The 19,006-nt window shown below is 50.4% G+C and overlaps 1 protein-coding gene across 1 annotated transcript; it reads right to left on the bottom strand.

Moving 5' to 3' along the window:
• Positions 1-5,515: 5,515 nt before the first annotated feature.
• Positions 5,516-8,390, bottom strand: NXT1 (nuclear transport factor 2 like export factor 1). The gene is made up of 2 exons (XM_020879330.2): positions 8,111-8,390; positions 5,516-6,174 (listed from the first exon to the last, which is right to left on the bottom strand). Exon 2 carries the CDS (start codon positions 6,121-6,123, stop codon positions 5,698-5,700), a length of 426 nt encoding a protein of 141 aa, XP_020734989.1. The 5' UTR covers positions 6,124-6,174; positions 8,111-8,390; the 3' UTR covers positions 5,516-5,697.
• Between the last annotated feature and the right edge of the window lie 10,616 nt (positions 8,391-19,006).

Below are 19,006 nucleotides of genomic sequence, written 5' to 3'. Positions count from 1 at the left end.
TTAGGACTATAAGCGCTCAAGTCCATCACAGAGTGGGAGGCCTCGCCCTGACGATCGCAGTGTCACTAGTGGAAGGAGCCCAGTACCAGGGAGCCTGGAGGTCCTGTGGCAGAAGACAGCTCAGATTGCCATGGCCCGACGCTTCCTCCATACAGGGCACATGTCACACGGCCTTCCTGCCACCTGGCACTGTGCCCACCTGCCCTCCCTGGCTGCAGTCAGTGCAGAAGCCCGTGACCTTGGGGAAATGGGCCAGCCTCTGTTCACAGTGAAGCCCAAACAAGATAAGTATTTCCACCATCTGTTCCACCCTACTTTCTAGCTTCTGATTTGTAGGTAACGCACAATCTCTGCTTTCTACTGCAGCTAAAAAAACATGATGACTCTGCCAGTTCCCTGCCCTCCTCACACACTTGTGGGTTCTTCCTTCCTCCAGGTGCACTAGGAAGTGGATCCCACAGTTGTTCTCCTTCTCAAGAGGTTTTCCAGAAGTCATCCCAGTTTCTGGAGGTTGGTCTCAGGCCCAGGTGCAAGTCCTGAGAGTTTAGTCTCTCTCCAGCCTGGGAGTCTCCTTTCCTCCATCACCAGGGGCCCTGACTTCCTCCTGCAAACAGATCTCCTCCCAGCAACTTCACCCAAACTGGTCTCAAATCTCAGGATAATAACAACAGAGCATGCTTCATGGTTACAGAAGGTGGGCTGCTACTACACCATTCCCCCATTACTGATGTTAGTCACTGCTCACAAAACTGAGGGGGTAGTATTATTACCCCCATTATATGAATGAGGAGACTGAGGCAGAGGGAGGTTGGCCAACCTATCCAGGATCACACAGGGAGAGCAAGACAGCCAGGATTGAACTTCCATAACTCAGCTCTGTGCTGGCCACATGCCTCTGCCGCTACAGAACAGAGCTGTCTCTTGTTGGATCAGGTAGACATCAAATGGGAACCAGAGAGGGTATGATTAAGTATCAATAGCATCCTAGAAGTTCCATGTCTGGTTTGCGTGAATCCAAAAGTGAATACTGAAAAGTGTGGTTTCTAAGGTGCTGGGGGGACATGGCGGGGCTTCCCATTAAAGTCCAGCAATCCAGCCCTGCTGCCTGGCCACATTGCTGCTATCTCTCACCTATGTGCTCTCCTGGTATTGGTCTGCCAGTGACTGCTATGAATACTGGTGTACAAGAATCTGAGTCTGTGCTTTCATTTCTTTGGGGAATGTATCTAGAACTAGAATTGCTAGATCATATGGTAATTCTCTTTTAATTTTTTGAGGAACCCCCAACCTGTTTTCCATGACAACCACACCATTTTCCATTCCCACCAGCAGTGCATGGGGATTCCAACTTCACATGCTCACTGATGGATGGAAACAACTTTAAACAAGGGATTTTTACACATACAGTGTCTTCAGCATGATGTTCTGTTTATTAAAACTCTCAATAGTTTAAAAAAATAGTTTTCAGTCTTCAAGATATATGCCCAAATAAAATGTTTCCAAGAAAAGTGTACATGCTAATGATAGGAGATAGGAAACATACAAACAAATAGCACCTTATTTGTGGGAAGAGTTCAGATTCCATTAAGCCATGTATGTTTTAAAAATACATATATCCTCTTATCATGAGCACCACATTTGGATAAATTTAATGTGGCCACACACATTTTGAAATCAACTTTGCTTTAACACAAGATGTCAAAATAGGTGATGCACCACTTTTTATAGGACAAGTTCATATAAAATGTAACACCATTGCAATCTTACTTTGTCACTAACAAAGAGTCTAAGTGTTTAAAAGAGCACATTAAGTATTTAGAATTGTTAAAAGTCCAAGTAGACATAGAAGCAGGATATGTGGGAAAACAGCCAAAATTCTGTGTTCTACCCAAGTTGGTTAGTGTTCAGTGCTGAAAGGACTTCTTTATTCAGGGTCATAATAGCTTTAATGATTAAAGTGAAGAAACTGGATGTGATTATTATAAGCTTTATCTTCAGTTCCCTTTAGAAACGCTACCTGATCAGGTTCCAAGGTAGAAATTACAGCAGGCTATTCAAAGAAGCTTTAGAAAATGAAGAAACACCAACAGCTTAATACAAAACAAAATACAAATGGACAACTCACATACATGTACGCATGGCAGAGCCATCACTATAAAAAGCAATGATAATGAATAGGACAAAGCAATGATAATGAATAGGACAAACTGACCCAAAGTTAAACACAACCTGTGAAGCAGCAGAAGTTTGCATGGGAAATGCAGTCTCAGGGGAATAGATATTTATCTCTATGTAACGCCCTGTAGTCATCCTGAGGAAGTGGAATGAACAACTTTCAGGTAATTATGTTAGTGAAAATTAGGAAACAACCTACTTGCCCAAAAGGATACAACTGAATATATCCATGCACTGGTTTATTATGCAGTCATTAAAACAACGTTTTAAAAAGAGTTTAATGGAACTCGTAATTATTCCACAATGTATGTTTATCAAATCATCATGTACACTTTTAAGACAGTTTGTCAATTATACTTAAAGCTGGAAAAATGTTTGAGGAAACCCTCACTATACTGTAATGAATAAGGAAGGTATGCTGTTTTACCCAGGAAATGATCTGATTTAAAAGCGAATCTTTGGAACCAGACCTTAAGCAGCTCCCCACATCAAATTCTAAACTGCCCAGGGAAGGTAGCCGGAGCTGCCCACTCCGCCCACCCGGCGCTGACGAGGGGCGGGGCTGGAGCCTCGGGTTCCATTGGGTCTTCGGACGTCGCCAGTGAGGCTGTTGGCCGCCCTTCGTGCGCTGGGATGCGCGGCTTAATGGCCGGCGGGTGGGCGGAGGCGGATCGGGCGTCTGTGCCTGAGGCTGGTGGCCTCGAGGTTTGGGTTCAGGGTGGGGGCCCGGCCCTCTGTCCTACCCTCGGGGCGGCGGGGCCGGGCAGAGGTTTTCTAGCGCGGTCCGGCTGTACGGTCCACTGCGAGATCCGGTTCAACTGGGCCAGGCCAAGCTGTATTGGGTCAGCTGGGGCTCTATCATCAATGAGATGAGGCACGTCTTCACCTGCCTTAAATTTGGGCAGCGTTTCCAGACTAACTTCTCACAGGGCTAGGTGGTGATCTATAATAAAACACACACCCCCACCCCCCACCCCCCCCGCTTTTTTTCCCCCCGAGAATCCAGGATGTTTCAAAGTGGTATCTACTTGGATACTTCACTGGTAGGGTCAGGCTCAGGTCGGGACGCTCTGGGGCGGGGGAAGCCACTCCTCGAGGTGTCCGCAACTTAAATGCCCCTATTTCTGGCTGTGAAAACAGCCTTGATTATTAAATGAGGCTTTAACTTAAAAAACATGATGCGCACATTGTATGAAAATCGACGAGGACATTCGGCATCAAGTGCCTTGTCTCTGGGTTAAAACTCTAGAACCCAGTCCCTAAGGACAGCCGTACTTAACGGTTTTGCCAATCCTTCCAGCGGTCTGTGCATATAGGGCAAGCCTATATGGAATCTTTTTATCTTTTTAAACACAAAGCAAGTTTCCTCATTTGTAAAATGGGGCTGAAAATAGTGCAAAGTATTTTGAGCTGTTCTTGGGGTGTTGTTCTTGCTGCCTGTAACAACTGTTGTTAATGTTCTACCTAGTATTTGAACTTCAGAGACTCTCAAAGATTTTTCATATTTGTATCACAGGCAGGTCTGCCTCTTCAAGCCCCCTTCAGAGGGGCTGTGAGCCCCTGCTACACTGAAGTGCAGGCCTGCATGCTAGCTGCACTAGCGAAGACCCACAGAGCAAGTGATGTCTGACCTAGCCCTCACTGGACTTGGGTCAGAGAGCAGCTGATGCCCTTCAGTGGGGCACCCTGATGACATGTGGCACTCACTTGTAGATGAGACAGTCCTGCATTCACCTAAAGCCCCTCAAAGCCTCGAGGGTTAGAAGGCTCTGTGTCTGGACCCTCCCTCAGCCAAGTTGATGCACCTCTAGCCCCCTGCACCAACCTCCGTCATTGCTGAGTTTCTGTCACAAGCCTTTGGAGGGGAGCATTCTGTAAGAGGAGTTGGCTTTCTCTGAACCTGGATCTTTTTTCTCTTGGGGCACTGGAGTGGGTTTTCTGAGGCCTCAGCACTGCTTAGTTTGTGTGTGCTAAGTCACTTCAGTTGTGTCTGACTCTGCGACCCTATGGGTTGTAGCCCTCCAGGCTTCTCTTCCATGGGATTCTCCAGGCAAGAATACTGGAGTGGTTGTCATGCCCTCCTCAGGGAATCTTCCCAACCCAGGGATCAAACCGCCTTTCTTACATCTCCCGCATTGGCAGGTAGGTTCTTTACCACTAGCGCCACCTGGGGAGCCCAAGACTGCTTAGATCTGGCCTTAGAAAACAGACCTCCTACACTGGAGGGTTCTTGCTCCCCTAGCAATTCTGAGTCCTGAGGACCCTGTCCACTCTGCTTGGCTTCTCCCAGAGGCCCAATGATCAGGCATCTGAGACACCCTACCACCACCCCCCACCCCACCTGCCACACACACTCACGGGGCTCTGTGTTCAGGCCTGCATCTCAGCCTGGTACACTGACCGGGGCTTGCCCTGAAGTACAGGCTGCCGCTGCCCCCCACCCTCTGTGCAGCAGCCAACAAACAACCTCCTGCCCTGTCCCTCTGTCCCACCAGCTCCCAGTCCAGTCCCCAAGGTCAGGCCCCTTTTCCTCTATCAGAGTGGAGTGAGATCCTTCCTGACTCGGCAGCAATGCCCACCTTGCCCAGCCATCCCTGATAAGACACCATAGCTCAGGCCTAGAGGTCCCTACCATCTGTGCAGCCTACACAAGTCCCCCATTCCTAATCCTAACCCACAGCCCCCAAGCCCGACCTTTGATTACAGATTTACCTGGGGAAGCCGCATGTCCGCCAAGAGCTCATCTATTAATCAAAGGATGATGGAAATGGCTCATTTTTTTGGCGAAATGGGGTGAGTTGGTCCTCAGGGTCAGTAAAACCAGCATCTAATTCTGATGCCCCCTGGCCCCACCTCAGTACTTCTTCCTCTTAAAAGCAGTTCTCCTCTTTGTAAGGGAGTAGTCAATGGAGCTTCCTTGTTTACAAGCAGTTATTAGCTAACTCCAGGTATCTTACCTGTTTTCATCTATGTAACTCCCAGCAAAGGTGCGAAGTCCCAGTGCTGGTCCAGCCACCTAGGTAGGGAGTTCTCTTATTAATAGACAGCTAGGGGGCTTTTGTAAAAGGCCAAAAACGCTCAGGCCCACCCTCTGAGATTCAGGAGTAGTTCAACGAAGATGTGTGCCTGGTGATTTTCGAAGAGTCCCAAGGGTGTCCTCTGTGTGCGGGCTGAGTGTGGCTCTGGTACACCTGTGTACACACCTGTGTCTGGGGCAGGTGCTCAGCCTTGGATCTCAGTCTCTGCGGTACCTTCTGCTGGCCTTGCAGCTTTAACCCTCGTTCCCCTGGGCCCCTCTCCCCAGTATTTCCCAAACACATCCGCCAAGGGGAAAAGAAGCAACATTTGTATGAACTTTTATTCATCAGAATTTCCAGAACCAGAGTCTCTACTGGGCAAATAGAAAAATAGAATATTTTACTACTTCAAAAAGGCAGCTGTGACAAACAACTGTATGCCCAGACAGGGGCCCCTCAAGCTTGAGTGAGCCCAGGGTTCAGGCTGGGGTGTCCTGCCACCCCGCTAGCAGGCCCAGTCCTGGAACCGGAAGCAGTCGCTGGCGATCTTCCACACTGTGTTGCTGGGTGAGGCCTGTGCCGTCAGGATGAAGTTCTGGTTGAAGTCCCGCTGTTTGTTGCCCTCAAACTTCACTGTCCCACAGATCACCACAAGGACTGTGGTCTGGCTCGGGGTGGCTTCATCGTGGACAGGCTGGCAGTCTACCACATTGATCTGGAACTCGCTGGAAGGCAGCATCTCAAAAAACTCACTCAGGGACTCTTGCCCAGAGACGGCGTTGCCGTTCCACACCAGGGTGGCCGTGCCCATGTACAGGCGGGACAGCAGCCGCCGCCGCTTGTCCATGGTGCTGTAGTACACGTTCACGAACTCCTCAGCCGCGCGGCATGCCTGGTCCACGTAGGTCTTGAAGTCCACGGACGCCATCATTGGCCCCGCCAAGGGAGGCCTTGGCCCAGGTGCCTCCTGTACCTGAGGGGGCTGGAAGGTGGAAGAGACCCTGTGTGAATGCTGATGACCATCACGCTCCACAAGGGACCAGTCCTCCCACTGTGGAGAAGCGAACTTCTAGGCGCACCCTGCTGCCGACGCCTTGTCCGCCTGGGCCCCAGCTTGCTCATTTGAGACAGGAACATCCCTACCTGTGCATGACTGCAGCGCAGGATGAAAGGAAGCAGGGGACACCACGCACTCAGTTAAAAAGCCTGAGACCCACACGGTCAGCAATGACAGCTATTACTATGAATTTTAACAATCTTATTTTATAAGCTGTAGTACAACTGACTGTGGAAGGCTGCTTTTTCCTGGAAGCGTGGAACAGCTGTGACTGCCCTCATGTGTCTGGTGCAAGACACCACACTCTGGAGAAGGGAACAGTGGCCCAGTGAAGGCCGATCTATCATGAGTTCACCTACCGGGCCTGGGAGGGTGAAGAGAAGGTGGGTTTCCTAACAGGGCAAAAGAACAAATGTCGTGAGGACAGGACAGGACCAATACTGGTGGCCACAGTTCTCACTATGGGCTCTATCTAAGGAGCAAGGCTGGAGTTGACTGGAATGAGCGAAGACTCAAGAGCTCCAGGGAGCACAGGGGAGTCCCGTGAGCCAAGAAAGGACAGACAGAAGGAAGAGACTCTGTGGGGTGAGGGGGTGGTCACAGCAAGGAAGAATTTCAGCTTTAGCCAAAATGAAACATTTCCTTAAAAAAAAAAAAAAGGTCCAAAAGCATAAGGAAAAATTATTTGCTTTTTTTTTTCAGAGTATACAATAACTATTGTAGTTGTATTCTTTTTTGCCTGATTAAAATATTTCACTACACAAAAATCCAACAGAGGACAACATTACTAAAATATTGGATGCATTTAGATTTACAAACTTAAATACTGAGTATTTTTTTTTTTTTCATTTCAACGTTGTGCCTGCATGCTCAGCAGTGTTCTTTCGACTCTTTGCGACCCCATGGATTGTAGCCCACCAGGCTCTTCTCTCCATGGGATTCTCCAGGCAAGAATCCTGGAGTGGGTTGCCATTTCCTTCTCCAGGGGATCGTCTCAACTGAGGGATCGAACCCGCATCTCTTATTTCCTGCACTGCAGGCGGATTCTTTACGAGAGCCGAGGGGAGTGTCTAACTTAAAAAAAAAAAACAGCTTATGAAAGAGATAAGATCCCAGGCAAGGATAAGAGGCAGTCAGGGAGAGGAAGGTGGAGAACTGGCCAGGAGGAAGACGGGGTAGGCGGGGAGAGCTTCGGCCTTGAAAAGAGCGCTGAGGGCCAGGCGACTACGCGGGTCCCACCACCCCCTCGGGGCGGGGGTGGGGCCTCAAGTCCAGCCTCGTAAACACTCGCTCCAAACTCTACTTCCCAGAGCTTTATATACACCTCGTCATTCAATGGTCACCGCGAACTGATGAAGCGTTACTGTAACAACTTCGCAACGAGGAAAGAAAACCCAAGTGTGGACGAGGTCGCGGGTGGACACGCCCCTGATCTGTCCTCTACTAGAACACTCTGCCTGCCGGGACTGCGCGGTCGTTTCACCGGCTCCCGCCTCTCTGGGGTCCAGTCTGGGGGCGCAGGGTTCCAGGATGGCCAGTTTGTAACCTCCCACTCCGGGCCCGTCTCCCTCGCTGGACACCACCCCCTCGCCCCTAGCCGAGCCCCCATCAGCCGGCGTCCAAGCCGATCACAGGCATCTCGGGCCTCCGCAGCTCAACCAGCTGCCCGCCCGGGCGTCCTCAGGGAGCGGTAGTTTCTGCGGGGCTGCGACCGCCCCAGACTCGCGGCGAGACCAGGCGGCATCCACGCCATGCGGGGGCCACGGACGGTGGGGCACCTCCTACGTACGCGGGGATCATCTCACCTGCGCGGGGTTCATCTACGAGACCAGGGAGCGCCGACCTGCGCAGGGGCACCTACCTGCGCGGGAGTGACCGCCCTGCTCAGTGCGGGAGATGACCGGGTCAACGGGGGCCTCAGTTGGCCGGGCAGGTGCGGGGGAAATCACCGCAAGGGTCGGCGTGGGCGGCTCCGTTCACGCGGCTACGCGGAGCCCCCTGTGACCGCAGGCCGGGCCAGCCGAGGCTCCGCGGTTCTCTGCCGCCTGCCCAAGGCGGGCCGGGAAGAGCCGCCTCCGCCGCACGCCTCCCTCCGGGGACCTGCCGGGTCCAGCCAGAGCCTCTGCGGGTTCCCGCGCGCGGCCGGCCAGAAACGCGCAGACTCGAGCGCCCGGCTCCGCCTCCGCCGCCCGACGGATAGCCGTTCCAGCCAGTGGGGCGGACGACCGTAAGGCTAGCCCCGCCTAAGTGTGGCACGGGAAGGGCAGCTTCCGGGAGAGGCACGTTCCCAGAAGACCGCGCGCTCGAGTCTTCATTGGTCTATAGACGCCGGTCCGAGGTTAGGTGCGGCCTCTGATTGGACGAAGCCTCGCAGGTCCCTGGCTCTGGGCGGGGTGGAGGGGGGGGTTGTAATGCTCTGGGGCCGTCTCGCGGCTGCGCGGAAGCCTCCAGGCAGGCGTTAACTGACCCTGTCGTCTGTTCTGGGTGTGTCCACCTTGACAACTAGGGCGCTTCTTTGCCTGCTTTCCTAACGAAACGGTTTCTCTCAGAGCTCAGGACCGGTTTAGAAAGTGGATGGGCTCTTCAGTGTCGGCTCCCGCGCCCCCCCACCCCAGTGAAAAATGTGGTTTATAAACAAATAAGTTGCAGGTTGAGTAGAACGTTGAATTGAACTAGTGTCTTTGGAACCGTATTCACAAGACAATGTCTTTACAAAACCCGATCCAGTGAAATTGGGATTTAATCTACAAAACTCCGAATCCCAGCATCACTAGTATAAAAACGAGAGTTGACCTCCTGCATGCCCACTGGGTTGGATGTCGCCTTTAAGTTTTCGTATGTTTCCCTTGTAAACCCGTTTCATTTCATTCTCATAATTTCAGGGAGACATCATTGTTCCCGATTTTATAAACTAGGAGGTCGAGAGACAGAAATTAAGTGACAGCCTGGAGTCACAGAGCCTCTTCAGTCCTAGAAGCACTGGTCGGGAGGATATTTAACCAGCACTAGGTTCTGATGAAAACCAGAGTTTAATCCTGAGAGGCAGCCCCGCCAGCAGCAGGAAGATGGGAGGTCGGGAGCTTTCAGATTAGTCTCTACCATCTAAACTGTGCCTGATCCACAGCAAGGGCTCGGTAAATACTGTTTGAATGAGCAGAGTTCAAATCATTGCTCCACAACATTCTAGTAGGCTTGCAAGCAAGCCTGTTTTATACTCTCCGGTGCTTCTTGAGTTTAGAAAGTTAGAAACACTCCTGGCTCTAAGGCAGCAATTCTGGGGTGGTGGGCTGCCTGACTAGGGCCGCTGAACCTAGAGGAGTTTCCCGGGGGTTTTGGAAAAGATGCTATTTCTCTTTTTCCTTCTGGACACGTGATGTGTGGTGGTGCTGCTCCAGCCATCTTCCTATGCCAAGGGGGGCACCCTTGTACCATGAGGCAGACCAGAAAGAGGGGGAGAAAGCAGACTTTGATGACTGTTTGGGGAACCAAATCAACCCTGAAGTTTAGGCTTTCTAGTTTCAAGAGTCAGTAAATCCCCTTTATTATCAGTACTGTTAAAATTTGGGCATAAACAAACACAGTGTTAGTTGTTTAGTTGTGTCTTACTCTGCAACCCCATGGACTGTAGTCCACCAGGTTCCTCTGTCCATGGAATTCTCCAGGCAAGAATACTGGAGTGGGTAGCCATTCCCTTCTCCAGGCGATTTTCCCAACCCAGGGATTGAATCTGGGTCTCCTGCATTGCAGGTGAATTCTTTAGCAACTAAGCTATCAGGGAAGCCTGTAAACAAACCTGCTTGTAAGTTAATTAGTGTGGCTTCCTGCACTAGCAGAGTGATTGTGCAAGTGAGTTAACCTTCTTGAGGTTCAGTGCCTCGCGTGTAGAAGAGGGAGAGTAATGTCCTCATTTCCTTCGGTCAGGTGCGACTGGAAGAGGGTGTGGTCAGTGCTTAGCCCAGGGCCAGGCACAAAGCAAGCATCCAGGAATCATTGGTGTGCTTTGACATTTTGCATTGACAACAGCTTCCTTATTTGCCAATGATCCTTCCAACAACTGGCTTTTAAACTTGGAACAAGTGTACCGACAAATTGGTGGGATTTGTCACCAAACCACATGGGCGCCTTCTGGAAAATGAGTCTGGCTTGAACAACCATGGAGCCAGTGGCCTGTTTGCCTCATGGAGTCTGTCCAGGGAGGAAGGACGCAGCTGGTCAGACGTGCCGAGCCGCTGGCAGCTCTGAAGACAGGCTGGTATCCTTGGGTCTGTAAACCCGGGACTGAGCTGCTCCCCTTATCGGCATAGTTCTCTGCTGCAGGATCTGATGGCGTTTGTTTGCTTGGTAAAGCTGCGTGACTTGGATCTGATCTCCTTGGATCTGATCTCCATGGTCCATGGTGAAGGCTGGGCAGTTGTGCCTGCAAAACAGGATGAGCAGCACCATCATGTGCTGTTCTCTCCCCCCTACCACCCCCCCACCCCTTCACCCCCCCCCACTAGAGGAACTATTAAAAATTGAGCATAAACAAACATAATTTTAGTTGTTCAGTCATGTCTTATTCTTTGCAACCCCTTGGACTGTAGCCCACCAGGCTCCTCTGTCCATGGAATTCTTCAAGGAAGAATACTGGAGTGGGTAGCTATCCCCTTCTCCCACCCCCACCCCTACCACTGGAGGAATCATCCTAACTGCTGCTGGACCAGAGCGAGCTGGGACTGCATTTCTGGAAGGTCACTTTGGACCTGTCTTTTCTGGGGGTCCTCGGAAAGCAGGGATAACAGAAGTCCATTAGTTTAGGAGCTGTGTGTGACCAGGAGCCCAGAGGGGAGGTGTGAGCAAGAGAGAGGTAGGGATGGAGAAGGGGAGCAGGAGTGTAGTGTGTGTGTGCGCGCGCACACACACACACACACACACACACCCCAGAGAGGAACAGTAGAACTACAGAGGAAGCAGTCCTGGGAGTGGGCTGCCTTAGAAATGTACCCTCCAGTTCTGGTCGGGCTGCTGGGGCTGGTGTGGCTCAGGGCAGACATATGCCTCCCTGCCAACTGCCCTGATAGGTGGCAGACTCCTGAACAAATAAATGGCTGGTCCCCTGGGATGCACTGAGGATTGTGTGGTCTGTGCAGCACTCTCGGAGGCCCACTGAAGCCCCGCACAGAGGCCCGAGGAAAGCCTCTGGAATAGCACCTCACAACTGTATGACCTGGGTGGGCCACTTGCCGCTAAAGGGACCCTGAAGACAAAGCCCCTCCAGGCCTTTCCTAGTGACACCGCCTCAAGGAGCTGCCCACAGTCCGAAATGGCACCCTCCTTATCTCTGAAATTGCCCCCAGATGAAAGTTTGATCATCTGCGGCCTGAAGCTGTGTCCTGGGTACTAGAGCACCCCATGAGACCAGTACAGGCTCTGAGGGAGCAGAGGAGGTGGGGGTCTGGAGCCGCGACCAGGACCAGGGGTGATGGTGGATGATGTGATCTGGAGGGTCTGCATTCCCAGGAGGGAAAGTGTCACCAGGGAGGACCAGACGTGGCCCCCTGAGCACAGCTCTCTCCAGCGGTACTGCCCACGCTCGTCCCATAAGCTTCCCACCTGCTTTGGTGTCTCCCACTGGGCCACTGGATCATAGCCAGACTAGCCTGGAGCTTCCTTTTTCTTATGGATGACATTGTACAGGAGGCACGGATCAAGACCATCCCCAAGGAAAAAAAATACAAAAAGGCACAATGGTTGTCTGAGGAGGCCTTACAAATAGCTGTGAATAGTAGAGAAATGAAAGGCAAAGACAAAAAGGAAAAATATACCCATTTGAATGCAGAGTTCCAAAGAATAGCAAGGAGAGAGAAAAAAAAAGTCTTCCTCAGTGATCAATGCAAAGAAATAGAGGAAAACAACAGAATGGGAAAGTCTAGAGATCTTTTCAAGAAAATTAGAGATCCCAAGGGAACATATCATGCAAAGATGGGCACAAGAAAGGACAGAAATGGTATGGACCTAACAGAAACAGAAGATAATAAGAAGAGGTGGCAAGAATACACAGAAGAACTATACAAAAAAGATCTTCACGACTCAGATAGTCATGATGGTGTGATCACTAGCCTGGAGCCAGACATCCTGGAATGCGAAGTCAAGTGGGCTTAGGAAGCATCACTATGAACAAAGCTAGTGGAGGTGATGGAATTCCAGTTCTATTTCAAATCCTAAAATATGATGCTCTGAGAGTGCTGCACTGAATATGCCAGCAAATTTGGAAAACTCAGCAGTGGTTGCAGGACTGGAAAAGGTCAGTTTTCATTCCAATCCCAAAGAAAGGCAATGCCAAAGAATGCTCAAACTGCCACACAATCACACTCATCTCATATGGTAGTACAGTAATGCTCAAAATTTTCCAAGCCAGGCTTCAGCAGTACATGAACTGTGAAATTCCAGATGTTCAAGCTGGATTTAGAAAAGGCAAAGGAACCAGAGATCAACTTGCCAACATCTGTTGGATCATTGAAAAAGCAAGAGAGTTCCAGAAAAACATCTTCTGCTTTATTGGCTATGCCAAAGCCTTTGACTGTGTGGACCACAACAAGCTCTGGAAAATTCTTACAGAGATGGGACTACCAGGCCACCTGACCTGCCTCTTGAGAAATCTGTATGCAGGTCAGGAAGCAACAGTTAGAACTGGACATGGAACAACAGACTGGTTCCAAATCGGGAAAGGAGTACATCAAGGCTGTGTATTGTCACCCTGCATATTTAACTTATATGCAGAGTACATCATGAGAAATGCTGGGCTGGAAGAAGCACAAGCTAGAATCAAGATTGCTGGGAGAAATATCAATAACCTCAGATATGCAGATGACACCACCTTAATGGCAGAAAGTGAAGAAGAAAGAAAGAACTTCTCGATGAAAGTGAAAGAGGACAGTGAAAATGTTGGCTTAAAACTCAACATTCAGAAAACTAAGATCATGGCATCCAGTCCCATCATTTCATGGCAAATAGATGGGGAAACAGTGGAAACAGTGACAGACTTTATATTTTTGGGCTCCAAAATCACTGCAGATGGTGACTGCAGCCATGAAATTAAAAGACGCTTACTCCTTGGAAGGAAAGCTATGACCGACCTAGACAGTATACTAAAAAGCAGAGACATTACTTTGCCAACAAAGGTCCATCTAGTCAGGTGAAAGTGAAAGTCGCTCAGTTGTGTCCGACTCTTTGCGACCCCATGGGCTATACCATCCATGGAATTCTCTAGGCCAGAATATTGGAATGGATTACCTCTCTCTTCACCAGGGGATCTTCCCAACCCAGGGATTGAACCCAGGTCTCCCACATTGCAGGTGGATTCTTTACCAGCTGAGCCACAAGGGAAGCCCCCGGGTATACTGGACTGGGTAGTCTATCCCTTCTCCAGTGGATCTTCCTGACCTAGGAATCAAACCAGTGTCTCCTGCATTGCAGGTGGATTCTTTACCAACTGAGCTATGAGGCAAGCCCCTGTCTAGTCATTTCCAGTAGTCATGTATTGATGTGAGAGCTGGACTGTAAAGAAAGCCGAGCACCAAAGAATTGATGCTTTTGAACTGTGGTGCTGGAGAAGACTCTTGAGAATCCCTTGGACTAAAAGGAGATCCAACCAGTCCATCCTAAAGGAAATCAGTCCTGAATATTCATTGGAAGGACTGAGGCTGAAGCTGAAGCTCCAGTCCTTTGGCCACCTGATGTGAAGAACTGACTCATTAGAAAAGACTCTAATGCTGGGAAAGATTGGAGGCAGGAGCAGAAGGGGACGACAGAGGATGAGATGATTGGATGGCATCACCAACTCAATGGACATGAGTTTGAGTAAACTCTGGGACTTGGTGATGGACAACGAGGCTTGGCGTGCTTCATTCCATGGGGTCGCAAAGATTCGGACACGACTGAGCGACTGAACCGAACTGAACTGAACTGATGGGACTGTAGCTTGTGTCCGCTACAGTCAGAACTCTCAGGACTATCTGATTCCTCTGCGTCTTAGCATCTTCCCTCACGGTGTACAAAGTGTTGGTCCGTGGCTAGTGTCCTGATCTGGATCATTCAGGAAGTGGATACAGGGATGCAGTGAAGGTGGTAGGTGTGGGAGGTGTGGGAGCGTAGGGGAGGGAGAGTTGAGACAGGGCAGGTACGGTACCAAGATTTATTTATTTATTTTTTTCCATTTATTTTTATTAGTTGGAGGCTAATTACTTTACATCATTGCAGTGGTTTTATAAAAGGTACAGATTTCCTCTTCATCCTGTTCCTTGCACAGAGCTCCTAAATCCCTTGGAATTTCCTAAGTGAACAGTAAATTTGCCTTTTGTTATGTTGATAAGCTGACTTTGGGATCAAACCTAAGGGTGGAGCTGATTTCCAAAAGAACCAACATGGTGATGAGAGGTTTAGAGGGTAGAACTTTCAGCCCCAGGTGTGGACCTCTGAGGAGGGGAGAAGCTTGGAGGTTGAGCTCAATCACCAATGACCAAAGATTGAACCAATCATGCCTATGTACATAATAACAGACTGGTTCCAAATAGGAAAAGGAGTATGTCAAGGTTGTATACTGTCACCTTGCTTGTTTAACTTATATGCAGAGTACATCATGCAAAATGCTGAACTGGATGAAGCACAAGCTGTAATCAAATTGTCAGGAGAAATATCAATAACCTCAGATATGCAAACGACACCACCCTTATGGCAGAAAGCAAAGAACTAAAGAGCCTCTTGATGAAAGTGAAAGTGAAAAAGCTGGTTTCAAGCTCAACATTCAGAAAACTTTGACTGATGCTGAAGCTGAAACTTCAATCCTTTGGCCACCTGATGCAAAGAACTGACTCATTAGCAAAGATCCTGAAGCTGGGAAAGATTGAAGGTGGCAGGAGAAGGGGATGACAAAGGATGAGATGGTTGGATGGCATCACCAACTCAATGGACATGAGTTTGAGTAAACTTTGGGACTTGGTGATGGACAGAGAAGCTTGGCATGCTGCAGTCCTTGGGGTTGCAAAGAGTTGGATATGACTGAGCAACTGAACTGAACTGAAGTACCCAAAAGGATGGGATCCTGAGAGCTTCTGGGTTGATGAACACCCAGAAGAAGGAGGCTGGTGAGCTTGGAGGGGGCAGGGAAGCTCCGCCCTTTCTCCTCATCCAGCCCTCAGCATCTCTTCCAGTTGACTTCCTGAGTTACATTCTTTTGTAATGCATTGTCCCCTCTCTGACCCCTGCCATGTATTATGAAAGAATGTAACTCAGGAAGTGGGGACAGTAACATTCTTTCATAAAGCAGTGGTCTAGTGAGGACTGATTTCTGTGAGTCACTCCAGCAAGTCCGCCTGAGGGCATGGGGGAGGGGGCTCGTAGGAACCTCTGATCTACAACCAGTGGTCAGAAGCACAGGTGACCACCTGGACTTGTGTCTGGCATCTGGGGAATTTTGCCTGACTGAGCCCTTAGCCTGGGAGGCCTGACACCATCTCCTGGTAGAAAGCATTGTGTGGAGTTGTTGGACACCAGTTGTGAAGACTCCCACTCCAGTGAACCTCAAGGATGGTGATGTTGACTTTTCTGACTCTTGTGACTGCAGTCAACTAAAGCTTGGGTTCTGTCAACCTTTGCCCTAATGCTGTGCTGAATTCTCCTGCCTGAGCCCCTTCACGAACACACATGTACCCACTCTCACTGCCAGGCAAACACTCTTTTGGGGAAGACCCCCAGTGTTCTTTTTATTTCCTGCAAGTAATACATCCCTCCTCCTCCCACTCGTTGGCTTGAGTGTGTCTTTTGGCCTGACACCCACCAAGAGGAGGACCCAGTTTTTCAGGTAACAGTCCCACCTTGGAGGCCAGAGAGGGGACAGAGCTGGGGTATCTGCATCCAACTTCTGAGGATCCCGGGCTGCGGGAGGGTGTCGTTTCCTGGCACCAAGTTCTGGAAAAGCCCTCGGGCACTTGGAAGTTAGTTGGAGCGTCTGACGTGGGGGACCCCTGGCTGTGGTGGGGACAGTGGAGTTGAAGAGGCAGGCATTGCAAGAGGGTGGTGACCCTCATACTCCATGTCCTTCACAGGCCACCCCTTGGTGGTGGGCCTGTGAGGTGACTGGTGCCAGTGTTACCACTCCTAGATGCCCAGCTGGGTCATCTGGCTGTGTCCTTCCTTAAGCCACAGCTGCTCCGAGCTGACCACCCCGGGGAGAATGTAGTGTTTCTTGGGCCCCACTCTCAGTGAGCTGACCATCCGTGTGAGGTCGTCAGGGGGAGGTGGCCTGGTAAAACTGCCTGTCCCCTGGGCCCCACTTCACTCCCTCTGAGGTGTTTCCATACAGCATCTGGTCACCTGTGGAGGGACCCTTCTGGTCCAAGAATTGACAAGGCTCAGAATCAGTGGAGATGCGTGTCTGAAGCGGCAGTGCCCCATCTGGAGATGACAAGGTGTCCAGGGGAAGAGGGAACTCGAGATGCCTCGGCCAACGTGGGGAAACTGAATAAGGAACCAGAGTCTCTGAATCTTCCTTCTCCCTGGCAGCCCAGGGAAGCTTGGTGGAGCTGACGATGGGGGCTTCCATGCTGTCCTTTCTGGATATGGGTCCTCCAGCCACAGACTCCAGCCTCATCCAGGGTGCGGCAGTATACCCGGGGGTAAACACCCCAGAGCCGCCCTCAACCATGACACACAGGGGCTGGAGGACTGATGGCCCAGCTCCTGAGCCCTGGGAGGGACATCTCTGAGGCTGCCTGCATCGTCTCCATCACCCTCAGTGCTGGCCTGTTCACCACACCCCGTGTGCTGACTCCTCCCCTCGCCCAGCATGTCTGTCCTGGGGGCTCCTCTCGCACTGGAGTGATTGTTGGGGTTGCTGCTGGGGGAGCCCAGCCCCAGCGGTGAATGAGAAGACAGGACTGCCTCAACATGAATCATCCTGCGGAGTCTGCAGGGGGTCCTCCTGATGCTTGCGGGCTCAGTCCCTTGGGGTCCAGGTGTGTTGCGGCAGTAGCAAAAGACAGCAAAAAACTCAAACACACCTAACAGAGCATGGGCATCGGGACCCTCTGGAGGGCATCTGTAACTCACAGATGCTGGAGCCTTGGCCTCGTTTTCTGCTTCGGAGGATGGGTGAGGCCTGGGTTTTCATTAGTAACTAAGTCCCAGGGCTTGCTGGAGCAGCGACCATGCAGTGACCGTCTTCCTGACCAGAGGACGTGCTGGGGGATGGGTCTCCGAGGGGCTGCAGGGTGAAGGCTGGGGGAGAAGTCCCCAGAAGCGGAGGCCTACTAGATTCTGCTGATGGCAATGACCCCCCAGCCCATACCCAGGATTCTTGTGTCTCTTGTGATCTTAGCACCTTGAATTGGGCTTTACTTTCCACCCCACCTCTCCGCCCCCCGGCAGTTAGTTCAGACCTGACTGCACTCCTGATTTCCATACCTCACAGATGGACTTTCCAGCCCTTAAATTCTGAGCTGCTATTCAAGAAACGGCCACACGAGTGTGGTCCAGACTTTGGAAAGAGCCTCTGCCCGCACGTCTGCTCAGCTCTGTGGCTTCAGGCCTGTGATGACAAAGCGGCTCTAGAGCAAACCCAGGAAAACGTGGAGAAGTCCAAGAATATTTCTTGTGCCTTGGCAGTGGGTCACTGAGGGGCTTTGGGTTTTTCTTTACTGGAAGGAAGTGTTGGAAACCTTTGGGAAAGTGGATGCCCTGTGCCCTCCTGTAGCAGCAGAGCCATCCTGGAAGGTGAGCTCAAAGAAATAGTCCACCAGTGTGAGGTCTGCTGCCTCCCAGAAAAAGAGGAAAAGGTGTCCCAGAGAAGAGGGCTTGATGGTGACGACGGTGGGCATGCTGGACCACAGATGATCCTTGCTGGCACAACCCCCACCAACAGCCCAAGATCTTCCCAAAGCTCTGGATTCTCTCAGTTGTTCTTCCAGCCCATGCTCATTGCTTAGGAATGAACTTTGTGATTTGGAAGTCAAGTCAGATGATGCTGTGTAGCATCATCAGAACTGTGTAGAAGGACTGCAGACTTATCATCGCTCACCGTCAGGATCATGTCTGATGGCAGCTCCCAAATAGCAGAGATTTTTTCGGAGGGAGGGAAGGCAAATGGATGCTCCAAACCGAAAACTGTTTTTCAAGATTCTGGGTGAGAAGCTGTTTTTACTGTCTCAGAGAATAACTGCTTCCATCTGTGTATGGCCTTATCCGAAAACCCCCACAACACTTCTGTGAGAGGGGTTTTATGAGTGTTGATATTTTATACAGGAGGAGACTCAGGCTGGAAGGGTGAGGTATTAGTCAGCTTGACTGCTGTAACAAAGTATTGGGTTGGCCAAAAGTTCATTGGACTTTTCTATAACGTTGTGCAGAAAAACTTGAGTGAAACACCCTGCTTATTTTGTCACTTATATGCAGAGTACATCATGTGAAATGCCAGCCTAGATGAAGCACAAGCTGGAATCAAGATTGCTGAGAGAAATATCAATAACCTCAGATATGCAGATGACACCACCCTAATGGCAGAAAACGAAGAAGCACTGAAGAGCCTCTTGATGAAAGTGAAAGAGGAGAGTGAAAAAGTTGGCTTAAAACTCAGTATTCAGAAAACTAAGATCATGGCATCTGATCCCATCACTTCATGGCAAATAGATGGGGAAACAATGAAAACAGTGACAGACTTTATTTTTTGGAGCTCCAAAATCACTGCAGATGGTGACTGCAGCCATGAAATTAAAAGATGCTTGCT

Source organism: Odocoileus virginianus, chromosome 9, assembly GCF_023699985.2.
Source record: "Odocoileus virginianus isolate 20LAN1187 ecotype Illinois chromosome 9, Ovbor_1.2, whole genome shotgun sequence".
NCBI lineage: Eukaryota > Metazoa > Chordata > Mammalia > Artiodactyla > Cervidae > Odocoileus > Odocoileus virginianus.
This window is presented reverse-complemented; position numbering and strand designations above follow the sequence as displayed.

Bases quoted from the DNA above. Each gene is read 5' to 3' on its own strand.
- NXT1 (XM_020879330.2), bottom strand. From the start codon at position 6,123: ATGATGGCGTCCGTGGACTTCAAGACCTACGTGGACCAGGCATGCCGC.